This window comes from Abramis brama (genome assembly GCF_963993115.1).
Source record: "Abramis brama genome assembly, chromosome: 25".
In the NCBI taxonomy this organism is placed as follows: Eukaryota; Metazoa; Chordata; class Actinopteri; order Cypriniformes; family Leuciscidae; genus Abramis; species Abramis brama.
Window position 1 is genome coordinate 19,680,789 of NC_139987.1, and position 16,534 is coordinate 19,697,322.

A 16,534-nucleotide genomic window follows, 5' to 3' on the forward strand; every position below is an offset into this window, starting at 1 on the left:
GCCAGAAAAATGGAGCGCAACTGGAAGAAAACAAAACTAGAGGTATTTCGGATTTCATGGAAGGAGAGCTCGATATATAAGAGCATATAAGAAAGTGTCATGCGAGTCTAGCGGGGTAGCACCGGCGTGGGCTCATATGTTTAAAAAACACTCATAATGCTCGAGCCCTGCCATATGTACGGGCGGGCACGTAGGGTGGGTTCACTTTCTGTACGAAAGAGAGCTGGCCGCGAGCTCACAATGCACGTGGGGTGCACTTGGAACGAGGCATTAGAATCAACGCCACGTTTTTGAGGCGGACTCGGTGGAAAACAAAGCCTGTCGAGCCCGCAGGGTCGAGAGAGGCAATGCTTTGCACTCACGGCAGATAGAGAGCGTGTGGTCCGCGTGGTCCTAGCCCAGGCAGGAAGCGCACAGCACGTGGCGGTCCCCGTCGCTGAGTGTGGCTCGACACAAGCCGCAGGACATGATGGGCATTTAGAAATGCCGGCTCTTTTAGAGAGAAAACGTGTGTGTTCGCCGCTGCGACCGAAAGGATATAAGGATATCAGTGAAAGGATATATATCAGTGAAAGGATATATCATATAGCAGTGAAAGGATATAAGCGCCAGATGGCGCAGCAGGTACGGCGAGTGAAGGCGGCGAATATCCAGCCGGCGTCCTCAGAACTCGAGCTCGTCCCGCTGAAAGTGCTTTTCGACGACGCAGCTTCTTCTCTCAGAGATCCAGCGAAGTGTAGTCACTCGCTGAAAGGAGACGAAATCATAGTGCAACCTGAGCGATGGGTATTTATAGGCTAAGGCCAAACCCATCTTGGTGGGCCACTACGTAGCTACGAGAGTACTTTCGTAAGAGAACATGTATATGTTCTCTGGTCATGATCTATTAGAGTGTGAAAACATGTATATTTAAATCTGCTGAAATATGCTAAAACAAATGTTTCTCACCTTCTCAAGTGAAATATTTGCTGTGTAGTACAGATCATCATTTCGCCGGACAAAGCGTGGGTGATGCTTTTGGCGTATGATGAACACAACATCTGCTGGGATGTTGTTTGGTCCCTGTGGAGAAAAAGATAAAATTCTGTTATGACCAAGATCTATTTACAACCACAACAAAACAAAATTGTGATAAAAATGTGTTCTGTCATGCCTGGTAATAGTTAGCAGATATTACTAATCAGAGCTTGGGTTCTTCAAAACACTATGGCATTATGAACATTGATTGAACCAGCTTGTCTTTTAAAATGTCAATTAAAATCATACAAAAAAATAAATAAAATAAAATAAATGAAGAACCAGAGGCACAGAGAGTGAAAACGCCAAACTCCGTGGCTGTCGCTGCTTTGATCTGCTTTGCCTGAATTTTGTCCTCCTTCTTTGGCTGAATAAAAATAATTTAGCATATTCTATTAACTGGCAGTGAAAACTTTTTATACTGATGATGTACAAAACTAGGTCTTACCGATGCTTTTGGAAGATGTCTGTGTCTTCCGATACCATGTGTGGGCATTGATCTATACTGTCTGTTAGTCAGCAAAACAACTGGTTAGACAAAAAAAAAAAAAACATTTGATTACAATCAGTTAACAATTATATTTGAACACTGGTGTGTAATAAAGAAAAGAATGCTTATGATTATTATTATTATTTTTTATGGTCTATGATTACTTTTTCAAAAATATTTTCCATTTATCAATCAATTTATGAATCTAAATGATCCATTATATCTTTTCATGTCATATACTCATATTCATCTATTCTATTTAGAAATTGAGTTCAACTCTGCTCTGAAAATGTACGTCTAAATTTTGTTGCCACTTCTCCAAAAGTTGAGACATGCTACTTTAAGAAGTCTGGATTAGTTTTGATGAAAGGGCTCGTTTTAGAAGCGGTTTCTCTTCAGCCGAGAGCTTCTCTGGGAAATGTGTAACGAAGCGAATGATCAGGTCGCCTCTCTTGGATGGGTTGTTGGCTAGTGGCATTCCCTCCCCGGTCACAACGTTGGTGTACTGAGGGCTGTAGTACAAAGAAATTAAAAATGAAACTGTCTTAAATATGAACTTTGTTCAGAAGTTCTGCTGAGTAACATATAAATGTGCTTGTTAAAAAAGATAAATGTTTTACTCACTGCACAATGTCATTAATGGGGATGTTGAGAAGCCTGCCATCTAGTGTCTCAATTTCAACTGAGAAACCAGTCAAAGCCTGTAGAGTTACCATATATTCAAAGACAAAGTTAGATTTATGAAACTTAAACTGACAATTAAATTTAAAAATTTTACATTTAGAGTGAAACTAATCATTTTTTCAACATGTTGGTCCAATTGAGACCCCATCACATATTCAGCATGAAAACTAGACGGAAAAGATGAAACGCCTCTCTGGTCATGATCTATTAAGAGTGTGAAAACATGTATATTTAAATCTGCTGAAATATGCTAAAACAAATGTTTCTCACCTTCTCAAGTGAAATATTTGCTGTGTAGCACAAATCATCATTTTGCCGGCAAAAGCGTGGGTGATGCTTTTGGCGTATGATGAACACAACATCTGCTGGGATGTTGTTTGGTCCCTGTGGAGAAAAAGATTAAATTCGGTTATGACCAAGATCTATTTACAACCACGACAAAACAAAATTGTGATAAAAATGTGTTCTGTCATGCCTGGTCTCCCTCTTTTGGAAATGTGATCCGTGTCCCATCGTTCCATCCTGCTTTTACGGTGAAGGTTAAAATTTTGTCCTTTATGCTGGATGTGTGTCCATCCTCATTCATGACCTGTATCAATTTATGGAATTAATTTCTCATGAGTCCATATGTCCATTTTATCTTTACCCTTGTCTGCAGAACTTACCCTACGGGATATCTTAATTTTTTTACTGCATCCATAATAAAGGTCCTCCAATGCAAGATGAAGGTCTCTCTCTATTGGTGGATCCTGTAACTTTTCTTTTTGCCCACGCAAGCTCTGAAAAGCTGTGTTGTCCTCACTGCCATCACTAGTGAAGAAATCTATGGAGAATGAGTTAGCAGATATTACTAATCAGAGCTTGGGTTCTTCAAAACACCATGGCATTATGAACATTGATTGAACCAGCTTGTCTTTTAAAATGTCAATTAAAATCATACAAAAAAATGAACAAAATCATACTATAAAAATTACCTGCAAAAGGATTATCTCCTCCGAAAAACTGTCTGAATGTTTCATCTGGATTTATATTGCTGACATATCCTGATGACCAGGCACCATTCAGCTCAGATGGGATTCCTCCTTTCAAACCCTCCTCTCCAAACTTATCATAAGTGGCCTTTTTACGATCTGCATTGCATGAGAAAAGCCATCACCAACTTACCAGAAAACAACAAATTGAGGCCTGAACTGTGTACTATGTGCTGTTTTCCTTACACAATACAGTGGCAGGAGCATAGTAATATGAAATAATGTACATCACTTTGAGAGCCAAAGCTTAACGTTGTATGAACGTTTTTTTTGTTTTTTATAATATAAAAAACGTTTAATAACGTTATGTCGAATATTCAAGAGCTGCTGCAAGGTGTTTTTTTTGTAATTTGTGGATGTATATGAGTTTGTCTAGTGAACTCACGGTCGCTCAGCACGTCAAACGCCTCCGCGAGCAATGTGAAGCGCTCGGCATCGCGCGCGTGGCTGCTGCTGCGCGGATGATGCTTCAGCGCGAGCCGCCGATACCTGATTATACCGGAATAAAAACAATCTGCTGCTAGCAAAATGATTCCTCAAAATGAACGTAATTGTTGACTAGTTTATCTGCTTTTAATTTAATTTATATATATTTACAAAACTACTTAGAAATTAAACAAAACGTAACTTACGCCTTATTTATGTCAGCAGGAGTGGCGTTGCGGTTTATTTCCAAAATAGCGTAATAGTCCCTGCCCAAACTTGTGCCCATCAACGAACTTTTTATATAACTTTCCTTATGTAACGTTATGTTTCTAATATTTACACTTTAAATGTACAAATGCAAACCGGGATTTAGTCAGTAGGAATGAATATTCGTTTACTGTTGTCAAAGGAGGTTGTTATGGAAACAGAGAACGGAATAGCTGGGTTTGAGTCACGTGATTATGATGACGCACGAAGGCGGGGCGATTTCAGATTTTTTTTTTTTTTTTTTTTTTTATTATTATTATTCGAAGAACTATAACATACAACATGTTATCAAGAAGAAAAATAGTAAAAAAAAATTACATATAAAAATACACAGCACATAAAATTTACAAATTTTCAAAGTTCTTACAGCTTTCTTATTCACAGAGTCTCTGATACTGTCAATATAAATACATATTTCAGTTAACAAAACCATAAAATTGTTTTTTTTTATTGCTAAATTTACACTTATGAATGTGAAATTTGGTCAACAGAATAAGTAAATTAATTAAGTAAAAGTATTGTTCTTTTTGGTCAGGATAGTCAGTTAAGCCAAAAAGTACATTTTCCCATAAGAGTGAAAAATGTTTTAAACACTGAATATTCTCCCTAATAAACTTTTGGACCTTACCCCATAGTGTAACTGAGTATGCACAGTGCCAAAATAAGTGCAAGACAGTTTCCTCATATTCATTACAAAAAGTTCAATTTACATTTATTCCTTTTTTAAATTTTTGTAAGTAATGACTTGCTGGATAAAATCTGTGAATACGTTTATAAGAAACTTCTTTACTCTTATTTCTAAGATGATATTTTGGTAACAACCACACTTTCCTCCAGCAAATCAATTTTCCATTTAATAAGGAGGCCCAGTGAGACAAGATATAAGGCACAGTAACAATTTCTCTTTGGAAAAGAGTACGAATAGCTCTATTATTACTCTTGAGGTATGATGAAAAACAATTTTTACCAACATAGGATTTAGTAACATCAAAAGACACTGAACCAGGAGAATGGTCTTTATCAATACCTCTAAATAGCACTTGTGTACCAGAAGGGATTGAACCAAAAACCATTGCAAATTATTTTTGAGTGACTGGTATTTTATAATAAGAAAGGAATTCATCATAAGAGAAGAGTGTTCCTTCTTTATTATAAACTGACTAACCAATTTAATATCGTTGTCAAACCAGTTCTTTAAAAAAAGAGATTTGTGTTTATAAAGAATGTTTCTGTCATTCCAGATGAAACAGCGATGCGGAGAAAAATCGTGCTTATATATTAATGACCAAGATAGGAGCACTTGTTTATGGAAAGCAGATAACTTAGCTGGAATTTTATCTATATTATAATTACACAACAAAACAAAACTAAGACCACCAATATTTGAAAAAGCATAGTGAGAGATAAAATTCCAGACAGAAGTGGGTTTTTTTAAGTGATGCTTAATCCAATTAATCTTAAAGGTATGGTTCATTGTGGTGAAATCTAAAAAATTAAGGCCACCATTCTCATATGTGTTCATAATTACAGTCTTTTTTACATAGTGTGTTCGATTTTTCCATAAGAAATCAAATAGCATTTTAATATTTTTACTAGTAAGGTTATCAAGATACAAAGATAAGGAGGCATATGTTAGTCGGGCTATACCTTCAGCCTTCGTAAGGAGAAATCTTCCCTTTAAGGAGAGATCTCTTTGAAACCAGAAGTTAATTTTTTTTTTTGGTTTTATCTATTATGGGGTTAAAATTCAAAGAACATCTTTTCAGCTGGTCTTTAACAATAATGATACACAAGTATTTAACACTCTCCTTGACAGGAATGTTACTAATACTTGTTAAATCACAGTCTTTAACAGCCATTAGCTCACACTTACTGACACTGAGATAGAGACCAGAGGCATAAGAAAATTTATTTATAACATTAATTGCAATTGGAATTTGATCACTATTTTTTTTAAAAGGGTTGTATCATCGGCTAACTGGCTTATAATAATATATCTATTTGCAATTGAGATACCTTTAAGAATACTTTTTGCATAGATAATAACTGAGTTACAAGCAGTAAAAGATACGGAGAAATAGGACAACCCTGTCTAATACCTCTGTTTAAATCAAATCTAGATGTTGGGATTGCCCCACTGAAAACTGGTGGATTATATTATTGACCGCTGCAGAACTCTGGTCAAGGAGTCGGAGTCATCAGATAGAGTTTAGTCGTTTATTGCACAAGAGTGACCATATACACATAATCGTGTACTTGAAGTAGTTTCTGAAATAAACTAGATGTACCGCATGGCGGTACAAAATATGACCGCCGCTCAGGCCTGCACTGGCTTTCCACAAAAATAAATGACGTGGAGCAATTTGGCTGTATTGCGTGTTTATGTATATAAGTTGTATATTTTAAAAGACTGTCTGGAGTATTCCTGTGGATCATGGATAATTTAGAGTTTTGTAATTATTTGCCATTACTATTTAAGTTTTATATCAAAAGTCATTAGTTTAGACACTTAACATCCATAATGTGAAAACGTCACATCCATAACAGTGGTTAACAGTAAAAAGTGACTGAAGTGCCCTTGAGCAAGGCACCTAACCCCTCACTGCTCCCCGAGCGCCACTGTTGTTGCAGGCAGCTCACTGCGCCGAGATTAGTGTGTGCTTCACCTCACTGTGTGTTCACTGTGTGCTGAGTGTGTTTCACTAATTCACGGATTGGGATAAATGCAGAGATCAAATTTCCTTCACGGGATCAAAATAGTATATATACTTATACTTATACATACTAAGTATGAAAAATCTGTGTTTTTTTTTTTCAAAGGACCCTCCCATTCAATTTATACAAACCTCTACCAAACGGTTGAGGTGCCTGTTGATGGTAAAAGTCTGTTATCTGACTTTGGCATGGGTTTGTTGTGTTTTACTGAAATAAAAAACATTTTTTCCCCAAAAAAGTGGTTTTATCTTGTAGCCCTGGTCCCAGAGTTTTAAAAAAACAATGTTAACAAAATTAAACTCATTCCCACTGTACCTAGTAGAACATTTAAGTAAATGTCCCATTGAAATTAATGGGATTTTATGGATTTAGGTGAAGAAAGTGTACACATAATACATTTTGGTCTGTACCATGAAGAGAAAACTGATTCAACTATATAAACTATATATTTTCTGAAAGCGTAGACTCTCAGGATGTGATCTAACATGGCATGAAACATGTCCCACCCACGTCATTAGTATACTGCCCAAGCATAACACATTGGGTATTGGTAAATCGGGTATATGGCTGATACCTAAAAAAAGTAGTAGTATGTGCATGTCTGTCTGTGTGTGTGTGTGTATGTGTGTGTGTTTGTGTATGTGTGTGTCTGTGTGTGTCTGTGCGTGTATGTGTGCGTGCGTACATGTGTGTGCGCGTGTGTGTTTGTGTGTGTGTGTCTGTGCATGTGGATTTGTATGTGTGTGTATGGGTGTGTGTCTGTGCCTGTGGATGTCAGTGTGTGTGCATGCTTGCGTTTGTTTGTATTCCTGCATGTGTGTGTGTGACAGTATCATCCTAAACCAGCAACCCTTCGCTCAACAGCACCATCTACAGGCCGATGAGTGTACAGTCACTAAATGTGCACATAAATTAATTTATTTTATACCCCCCCATGGATGAAATTCTACGAAACTTAGCATACCCCCAGAGGATGTCAAGTTAATCATACACATGAAATGTGGTGCAGTTCTGAACATCTCCACTGAAGATAGGGGCGATTAAAGCAGAATAATATTGCATTTTAATTTTTTATGGGAGGGGCGCAAATCACAAATGAGTGATTATGGGCTAGGTTGATGTGGGCCCTTAAGACCAACATACCATAAAAATTTCTTCATCCTCGGTTCCACGGTTCAAGTAGTTATTTAGGAAAAACTGCATTTTTTGGGTTTGGGGGGGCCCAGCGCGGGGGGAGAGTGGCCCCCGGGGACCAAACGAAATTTTTCCGTAAAAGTCTAGTGGGGCTACATGCCCACCAAATTTCATGTTCCCCGGTGTTTCGGTGTCCCTGGTATCGTTGACGGAAAATTCAGTAGATTGACGGGAAAAAAAAACTAAAAAACTTTGACAATCGATTATGGGCTAGGTTGATGTGGGCCCTTAAGACCAACATACTTTGCAAATTTCTTCATCCTCGGTGCCACGGTTCAGGTAGTTATTTAGGAAAAACTGAATTTTTTGGGTTTGGGGGGGCCCAGCGCGGGGGGGGACTGGCCCCCGGGGACCAAACGAAATTTTTCCGTAAAAGTCTAGTGGGGCTACATGCTCACCAAATTTCATGTTCCCCGGTGTTTCGGTGTCCCTGGTATCGTTGACGGAAAATTCAGTAGATTGACGGAAAAAAAAAAAAAAAAAAACTTTGACAATCCCTATATGACCGCTCTCGCTAGCTACGCTAGCGGCGGTCATAATAATATTGCATTTTAATTTTTTAAGGGAGGGGCGCAAATCACAAATGACTGATTATGGGCTAGGTTGATGTGGGCCCTTAAGAGCAACATACCATCAAAATTTCTTCATCCTCGGTGCCACGGTTCAGATAGTTATTTAGGAAAAACTGCATTTTTTGGGTTTGGGGGGGCCCAGCGCGGGGGGGGAGGGGCCCCCGGGGACCAAACGAATTTTTTCCGTAAAAGTCTAGTGGGGCTACATGCCCACCAAATTTCATGTTCCCCGGTGTTTCGGTGTCCCTGGTATCGTTGACGAAAAATTCAGATGACGAAAAAAAAAAAAAAAAAAAAAACTTTGACAATCGATTATGGGCTAGGTTGATGTGGGCCCTTAAGACCAACATACCATAAAAATGTCTTCATCCTCTGTGCCACGGTTCAGGTAGTTATTTAGGAAAAACTGCATTTTTTGGGTTTGGGGGGGCCCAGCGAGGGGGGGGAGTGGCCCTCGGGGACCAAACGAAATTTTTCCGTAAAAGTCTAGTGGGGCTACATGCCCACCAAATTTCATGTTCCCCGGTGTTTCGGTGTCCCTGGTATCGTTGACGAAAAATTCAGATGACGAAAAAAAAAAAAAAAAAAAAACTTTGACAATCGATTATGGGCTAGGTTGATGTGGGCCCTTAAGACCAACATACCATAAAAATGTCTTCATCCTCGGTGCCACGGTTCAGGTAGTTATTTAGGAAAAACTGCATTTTTTGGGTTTGGGGGGGCCCAGCGCGGGGGGGGAGGGGCCCCCGAGGACCAAACGAAATTTTTCCGTAAAAGTCTAGTGGGGCTACATGCCCACCAAATTTCATGTTCCCCGGTGTTTCGGTGTCCCTGGTATCGTTGACGAAAAATTCAGATGAGAAAAAAAAAAAAAAAAAAAAAACTTTGACAATCGATTATAGGCTAGGTTGATGTGGGCCCTTAAGACCAACATACCATAAAAATGTCTTCATCCTCGGTGCCACGGTTCAGGTAGTTATTTAGGAAAAACTGCATTTTTTGGGTTTGGGGGGGCCCAGCGCGGGGGGGGAGTGGCCCCCGGGGACCAAACGAAATTTTTCCGTAAAAGTCTAGTGGGGCTACATGCCCACCAAATTTCATGTTCCCCGGTGTTTCGGTGTCCCTGGTATCGTTGACGAAAAATTCACGGGGGGCCCAGCGCGGGGGGGGGAGTGGCCCCCGGGGACCAAACGAATTTTTTCCGTAAAAGTCTAGTGGGGCTACATGCCCACCAAATTTCATGTTCCCCGGTGTTTCGGTGTCCCTGGTATCGTTGACGAAAAATTCACGGGGGGCCCAGCGCGGGGGGGGAGTGGCCTCCAGGGAACAAACGAAATTTTTCCGTAAAAGTCTAGTGGGGCTACATGCCCACCAAATTTCATGTTCCCCGGTGTTTCGGTGTCCCTGGTATCGTTGACGAAAAATTCACGGGGGCCCCAGCGCGGGGGGGGAAGTGGCCCCCGGGGACCAAACGAAATTTTTCCGTAAAAGTCTAGTGGGGCTACAGGCCCACCAAATTTCATGTTCCCCGGTGTTTCGGTGTCCCTGGTATCGTTGACGAAAAATTCACGGCGGGCCCAGCGCGCGGGGGGGGAGTGGCCCCTGGGGACCAAACGAAATTTTTCCGTAAAAGTCTAGTGGGGCTACATGCCCACCAAATGTCATGTTCCCCGGTGTTTCGGTGTCCCTGGTATCGTTGACGAAAAATTCACGGGGGGCCCAGCGTGGGGGGGGGGAGTGGCCCCCGGGGACCAAACGAAATTTTTCTGTAAAAGTCTAGTGGGGCTACATGCCCACCAAATTTCATGTTCCCCGGTGTTTCGGTGTCCCTGGTATCGTTGACAAAAAATTCACGGGGGCCCCAGCGCGGGGGGGGAAGTGGCCCCCGGGGACCAAACGAAATTTTTCCGTAAAAGTCTAGTAGACCAACATACCATAAAAAATTCTTCATCCTCGGTGCCACGGTTCAGGTAGTTATTTAGGAAAAACTGCATTTTTTGGGTTTGGGGGGGCCCAGCGCGGGGGGGGAGTGGCCCCCGGGGACCAAACGAAATTTTTCCGTAAAAGTCTAGTGGGGCTACATGCCCACCAAATTTCGTGTTCCCCGGTGTTTCGGTGTCCCTGGTATCGTTGACGAAAAATTCACGGGGGCCCCAGCGCGGGGGGGGAAGTGGCCCCCGGGGACCAAACGAAATTTTTCCGTAAAAGTCTAGTGGGGCTACATGCCCACCAAATTTCATGTTCCCCGGTGTTTCGGTGTCCCTGGTATCGTTGACGAAAAAATTCAGTAGATGACGGGAAAAAAAAAAAAAAAAACTTTGACAATCCCTATATGACCGCTTTCGCTAGCTACGCTAGCGGCGGTCATAATAATATAACAGAAATAAATATTCACTGTCATAACAATTATTCAACAACTTAAGAGATTGCAAACTCAAATATAAACATCTTTGTAAAGTGCACTTATTTTAGATATAAATCGAGAAATATGAGTCTGTAATAACAAACTGCATATTATAAACTTTATTGCAGACACAGGTCCATATAACACATCATACAGTATAAAAAAGGAGATACAAAATATACATATTAGCCTATAGGATATACAGGCTATTGCACCAATGTCGTCTTAACCTAGAAGTGTATCTACAGCTTTTCAGAGGACTGACTAGGGCAGGGGTGTCCAAACTCAGTCCTGGAGGGCCACTGTCCTGCAGAGTTTAGCTCCAACCCCAATTAAACACACCTGAACCAGATAATCAGACCTTGATATATTTATTTATTTATTTATAAAAAAATATACCTTTTGGGTGCAGGTGGACCTCCCCTTCCGAATTCTGAGTTCATAAATACAGGCATGCATTATGATAGAATCACAGGTGCAACATATTAATCAAACTTTCTTGTCAAGTGAATGAGAAATAACAAATGGACTGCATTCATACTACTGCATTTACAGTATATACTGTACTACTCAAAGCACTTTTCAATGTACACTCATCAACTAAATGTATGTGCAGCATTCACCCATTTGGTCATATATTCACACAGGTTCTGCCTTTATTTTGCATAAATCTTTAGACTGTCACTGTCCAATTGCACAGAGGTTACACAATCTTATCAGGTCCCAAACCCAAGTTACTAATGTTGCAAAAAGTTCTATTGTACCCTTATGGTGTCAGATTAATCTTTTTGCTTTTTTTTTTTTTCCTATATGGAAAAGTTAGTTTTTGCTATTGCTTGAGCCTGTCCTGTTTGCACATTGGTTATACAAAAGCTAAACTCACCATGAAGTTAAAAATCCTGATGGCATTAAACTGGATGCTGTCATCAATAATGTTATATTTTGTCAATAATTAATATGCTTAGATATTTTTGCTGTTGTTTTTCTATTACTTTAAACAAATACATAATCTTGTCATTGCAGCTTGAGAAACTCCATGCCATTGGATACAAACCAGTTCTGCTTCTAGGAAAGGAGACCAAAAAGAAAGAAAACAAGTGTGAAATATTAATCCCTCGCCGCACACTCTCCGCCTATGCCCAGGACTACCTTCAGAAGATAGGTTCATTTTATGAATACCTGTGAAGGTGAGATGCATGCACTGTATTTTTAAAGTCACAGTTCACATCTTGTGTTGACTACGCAAAATTATTTATCAATGTTTAAATCTTAAAGGGATGGTTCACCCCTAAAACTTAAATTCAGTCATCAACTCCTAACCTCCTTGACAGTAGAAACTTGGGAGAGGTTTCCATTTTTATATAACCAACGCAGAGTTTGTTAGCCCAACACTGGATCTTTTTTAATTATTTCAATATTTCTCTAGCCTTAGACACAGCCAAACTGCACTCTCTTTGGCAAACTACAACTTAGAAGACAACTGACTCTAAAACCTTTTCTACCAACCTGTCCACTGCCAATGTTTTTATCTGCATGGTATTGGGAGGTTTGTAAGCAATTTTGGGATGAGGAAATATGACTGTTTATTTTGATAGTACTAGCGAACCACTGATTTTGTGATTGATCATGTAGATTAATGAGACATGGATAATACTGCATGGGGGACTTTTGAGGACATGTAACTGTTATTGATCTGGAAAGAAGTGGCCACCTTTTATTTCTTTTTGTAAAAACGTTCACGCAGTGTTATGCCAACACAATGTGTCGTATGAAAATGGCAAGCTCTAAAGTTTATCCTGTCAAAGAGGTGACTCGTTGATGACTGAAATGTAGTTTTTGGGTGAACCATCCATTAAACATTTTCCTTAATCAGTACCCAAAAGAGAGCAAGCTTTTGAGAGTGATGGGAAGGGCACAACACATGTATGTCGAATTCCAGCTTACCACTTTTGCAGTTTGGCACTGAGTCGATGAATAAAATGATAATGAATCTCAAAATATACTCTGCAAATGGAACAATATTGAGAACTGTGTTGAAATGTAGAACATTAACGGAAATAGCACAAAGAAAAAGAAAACCATCAAATGTTGGCTGGACACACCACACTTACACTGCAACTAACATGGAGACATAAAGTCCAAAGTTTTTTAGCACACACAGTCCAGTCTGAACTAAATAGTTTGACCTGTCTGTATTCAAACTTTACACTTGGTGTCATTCGATGAATAGATATTATGAGCACTGTTTTTTTTTTTTTCTGAATAAAATATATATATTGTATTTGTTATAGTCATAGAAAATCAATCAAATATAGATTTGTAGATATCTAATACATTTAGTAGACTATCAATAGTTAAGTGCCCACAAATCTGATTGGGAAAAATTGAATTATATGATTCAAACAGATTAACAATTAAAACAGGTACAGTTCAAGCTCATGGTTAACCTCTATGCTTTAACCTCTCAGCACTTGTTTAACTTGCACAAGTTGGACCCAGGATTCCAGTGGCAATGATGATCAGCTGATTACGCTGCACCTTACACCATGTGACCCATTGGAGAGCACAAGCAACCGGGAGGAGGCGAGCACCATGGGACAGGTGGAAGAGGCAGGAACTACGGGACAGGAGGAAGAGGCGAGCACTACAGAGGGGCAAGGTAAAGAGTTACAGTTTATATTTCTAAAGGCTTAAAGTGTTTGACCCATGGGTTAAAAAATACTACTAATCGAATGCTGGAATTCCTAGGCTATATTTCAGGATTAAAGATATTAGGATAATTTGAATATTCAAAATAATATGGAATGTAATTCGAATGGGATTATAGAGGAAGACTGACAGCACTAATCTTGCTGACATATAACATTGGATAAATCTGTTTAGCTGCACCAGGAGGCCTGTTTATCTTCCGCTACCCAGATTTAGAATACATTTGATTTCGGTCATGCGTAACTTTCTGTGCGTGCAACATACACTATGTGTATAGTTATTTCTAAAAGTAAAGCGAACTCGTGGCACCAATTGATACACAGTTAAAGAAGTGCTTACCGAGCACACATAACAGAAAGCACATACCCCCCCACCCCCCCCCCACACACACACAAGAACAATGTCCTGAACAAGTCAGCGAAGGATCAGTGCTTGTTGAAACAAATTGGGATTATCAAAAACAGTATGGACGTAAGTGAGAAAACAAAACACGTGGAGTTAATGGATCAACCTTAATTCAATCACAATAGGAACACATGTACTTTACACCTATTAGTACATGTACTGCAGCACTTGTGTAATGTTATGATCTTCCAGTATCTGAAATAATAAGTTAAAGTCATTTTCTTTCTCCAAACCCACAGCTGTCTTCATAGGGTCAGTCAGAGGCACATTCACAAGCCGCAAGATGAAAAAGTAAGGTATGTAAATAATGTTTGTAGGGTAATTATTGGCAGTTCTGATAACTGTCTATTACCATACAGTAGCTAATTAGTAAAGCAGATTCTCTCAAGGAATTAAATTAATTAAATAGAATTTAAAGGGAACCTATTATGCTCATTTCCAGTTCTATATTTTTATTTTGATACTCCACTAAAGTTGCCTTGCATGATCCACAGTTACAAAAAAATCCTTATTTATCTTAAACTGGCCCTTTATGCTAACCTAGAAATCTAGACGCACCCTAGCGGCAGCAAAATTTATTTTGCAGCCAGGGTAGTCTAGCATTCAAAAGTTGAATCTATCAACTAGCTCCGCTGTTGGGAAAACGCTCTGGTTGGTTGAAGCGCTGTCCTATTGCATGCAGACGGAATTTGAAAGACAGCCGTTTATCCCGCCCCTCGGATTGAGTCGTGTCCATGGTGAGTTGCCAGACCAACATCTTGATGTAGGTCTGGCTTGCCAGGCTACATTTATGCAGACCCTCAGTTCATCGTCTGTCTGAAACAAGCCACTTTAGACAGAGCATTCTAGAAGCCTACTGTGGTTACTACGGTAACTATTCTAATGAGCTTGCACGTGATGTAAAATGTGGAGCCAAATATAAATGGCGTGTTTGCACAAACATTTACTGAAAGACAGAGGATGGACTTTTCTCATATTTTGTGGGTCTGTAGATGCACCAGGGACACACATTTATGTTGAAAAGACATTACAAAGTGCTTTTTTCCCTTATTTTATAAATATATTTTTTTCTGAATGGATATATGACTGGACTGTAATCTTCTATCCCGCAGGGGGACCAAGGCATATGCCTGAGAAAGAAAAAAAAAGCCACAAAAGAGTAAGTGCATGCATGTAAACACAATGATTGATGCTTCTACCAGTGTGTTGACATTGCTATTTTTACACCTGTTTATTTGTTAGAGTTCCATTGCTTATTTTTTGTAACTACTTACAACAGGTAATTAGTCCTAACAGACAACCTTTAAAATCCAACAGGCTTAATGTGTCTTAATTTGACAAATGCATTTCCAAGCAGTAGAGGAAGCAGCAGTAGAGTATTCTCAATTGTGACCTGTGTCTCAGCAGTAGTATGGTTATTCAAGCAAGCATACCATATTGGAACTTAAAATAATTTGGTACAAGTTTTGATTAGTGATAAACATCACTTCTCATGTTTGCAAGTCTGGTCGCTATTTAACTCTTCATAGTTGTTTATTGTGTTCCTAATCTAAGAAATATGACATGTTTTTGATGTTCACAGATTGCTCCTACCACACTCGCCTAGAGGCTTTCCTCATCAGGAGTGTAGTAAGAGAAAGAGTGAGAAAGGTTAGACAGTCAAAAGAAATGCGTAGTGTAGACAGTATGCAGAGTGTAATATAGTATTTAGAAACTTCCTTGTGTGTTGGCAATACATACTATACATACCATTATTGTTAGGTAGATACTTTTTATGTGTTTAGTCTATTTGAATTACAGATTAGGAAGGAGCTTGTACTGAAAAATTCATGATTAAATGCTGTAAATACCAACAATGATCCATTGTATCAATGAAACTCAATGCCTATAACAAAACATAATAGCCTTATGCTAAGAATGGAATCAATGTGTTTTTTTTCCCTTTATTTTTTATTTTTCTTGATAGGGCAAAGCAGAAATGTTGGTTGACTGGGAGCCCTGTCCAGTATGGTATGTATTCTTTTGTTTTTTTCTGCTTTATCAATTAATGCATGCATTATTAATTTACTTTAACTTTGTTCATGTTTTTTTTTTTTTTTTTTTTTTTTTGTGTGTGGCTACAATCATTTCTTATTAAGCTGTTCTGTTTCAAAAATGATGGTGGTCCTTCATAGATTGGAAAATGTAACTGTTATACTTATAAAATACATGTTCTGTAATGATGCGTGCTTCACACTTGTTAAAAGGTTTTTGTTTATTGGAAACACAAGTACCGGTACCAGTAACAGAAAAAACTTCCCTTCTGTTTTTAGTGGTGAGGAGTGGGCCCATTCCTAGCAGCCAAAGGATTCTCTTCAAATTAATGAAAAGAAATAAAATGTATGTTTTGAACTCCATTTGGGTTTCTGCTTATTTATTACATTGTTTCTGTGCTGCATTTGAAGTCATATCTCATCTTTCTGTAGTGGTGAAAAGGTACTTGAAAATCTCCTATAAATGTGACACATGGGGCCCTATTTTAACGATCTGAAACGCAAGTGTCAAAGCGCAAAGCGCAAGTAACTTTGTGGGCGGGTCTTGGCGCTGTTGCTATTTTCCCAGCGGGATAAATGACTCTTGC

The 16,534-nt window shown here is 39.1% G+C and overlaps 1 protein-coding gene and 1 long non-coding RNA gene across 3 annotated transcripts in view; one reads left to right on the plus strand and one right to left on the minus strand.

Moving 5' to 3' along the window:
* The window catches only part of LOC311076893 (dnaJ homolog subfamily B member 13-like), a gene marked incomplete at both ends in the record, with an annotated part of 174,302 nt that extends 170,368 nt beyond the window's left edge, over positions 1 to 3,934 (minus strand). The window contains 6 exons of the mRNA XM_084105409.1: positions 2,462 to 2,575; positions 2,667 to 2,780; positions 2,857 to 3,014; positions 3,166 to 3,321; positions 3,608 to 3,711; positions 3,855 to 3,934. Of these exons, the coding sequence (XP_083961535.1) occupies positions 2,462 to 2,575; positions 2,667 to 2,780; positions 2,857 to 3,014; positions 3,166 to 3,321; positions 3,608 to 3,711; positions 3,855 to 3,934 (726 nt within the window). The remainder of the gene's footprint in view (positions 1 to 2,461; positions 2,576 to 2,666; positions 2,781 to 2,856; positions 3,015 to 3,165; positions 3,322 to 3,607; positions 3,712 to 3,854) is intronic.
* Positions 3,935 to 13,275: 9,341 nt separating this feature from the next.
* On the plus strand, positions 13,276 to 16,284 carry LOC311076718. Of its 2 annotated transcripts, XR_014604694.1 has the most exons (6): positions 13,276 to 13,459; positions 14,154 to 14,210; positions 15,027 to 15,073; positions 15,497 to 15,564; positions 15,881 to 15,924; positions 16,227 to 16,284. It is a non-coding gene; the product is annotated as an uncharacterized lncRNA (long non-coding RNA). The 2 variants fall into 2 exon arrangements; XR_014604695.1 differs by lacking the exon at positions 16,227 to 16,284 and having other exon boundaries at positions 15,497 to 16,011.
* The last annotated feature ends 250 nt before the right edge of the window (positions 16,285 to 16,534 follow it).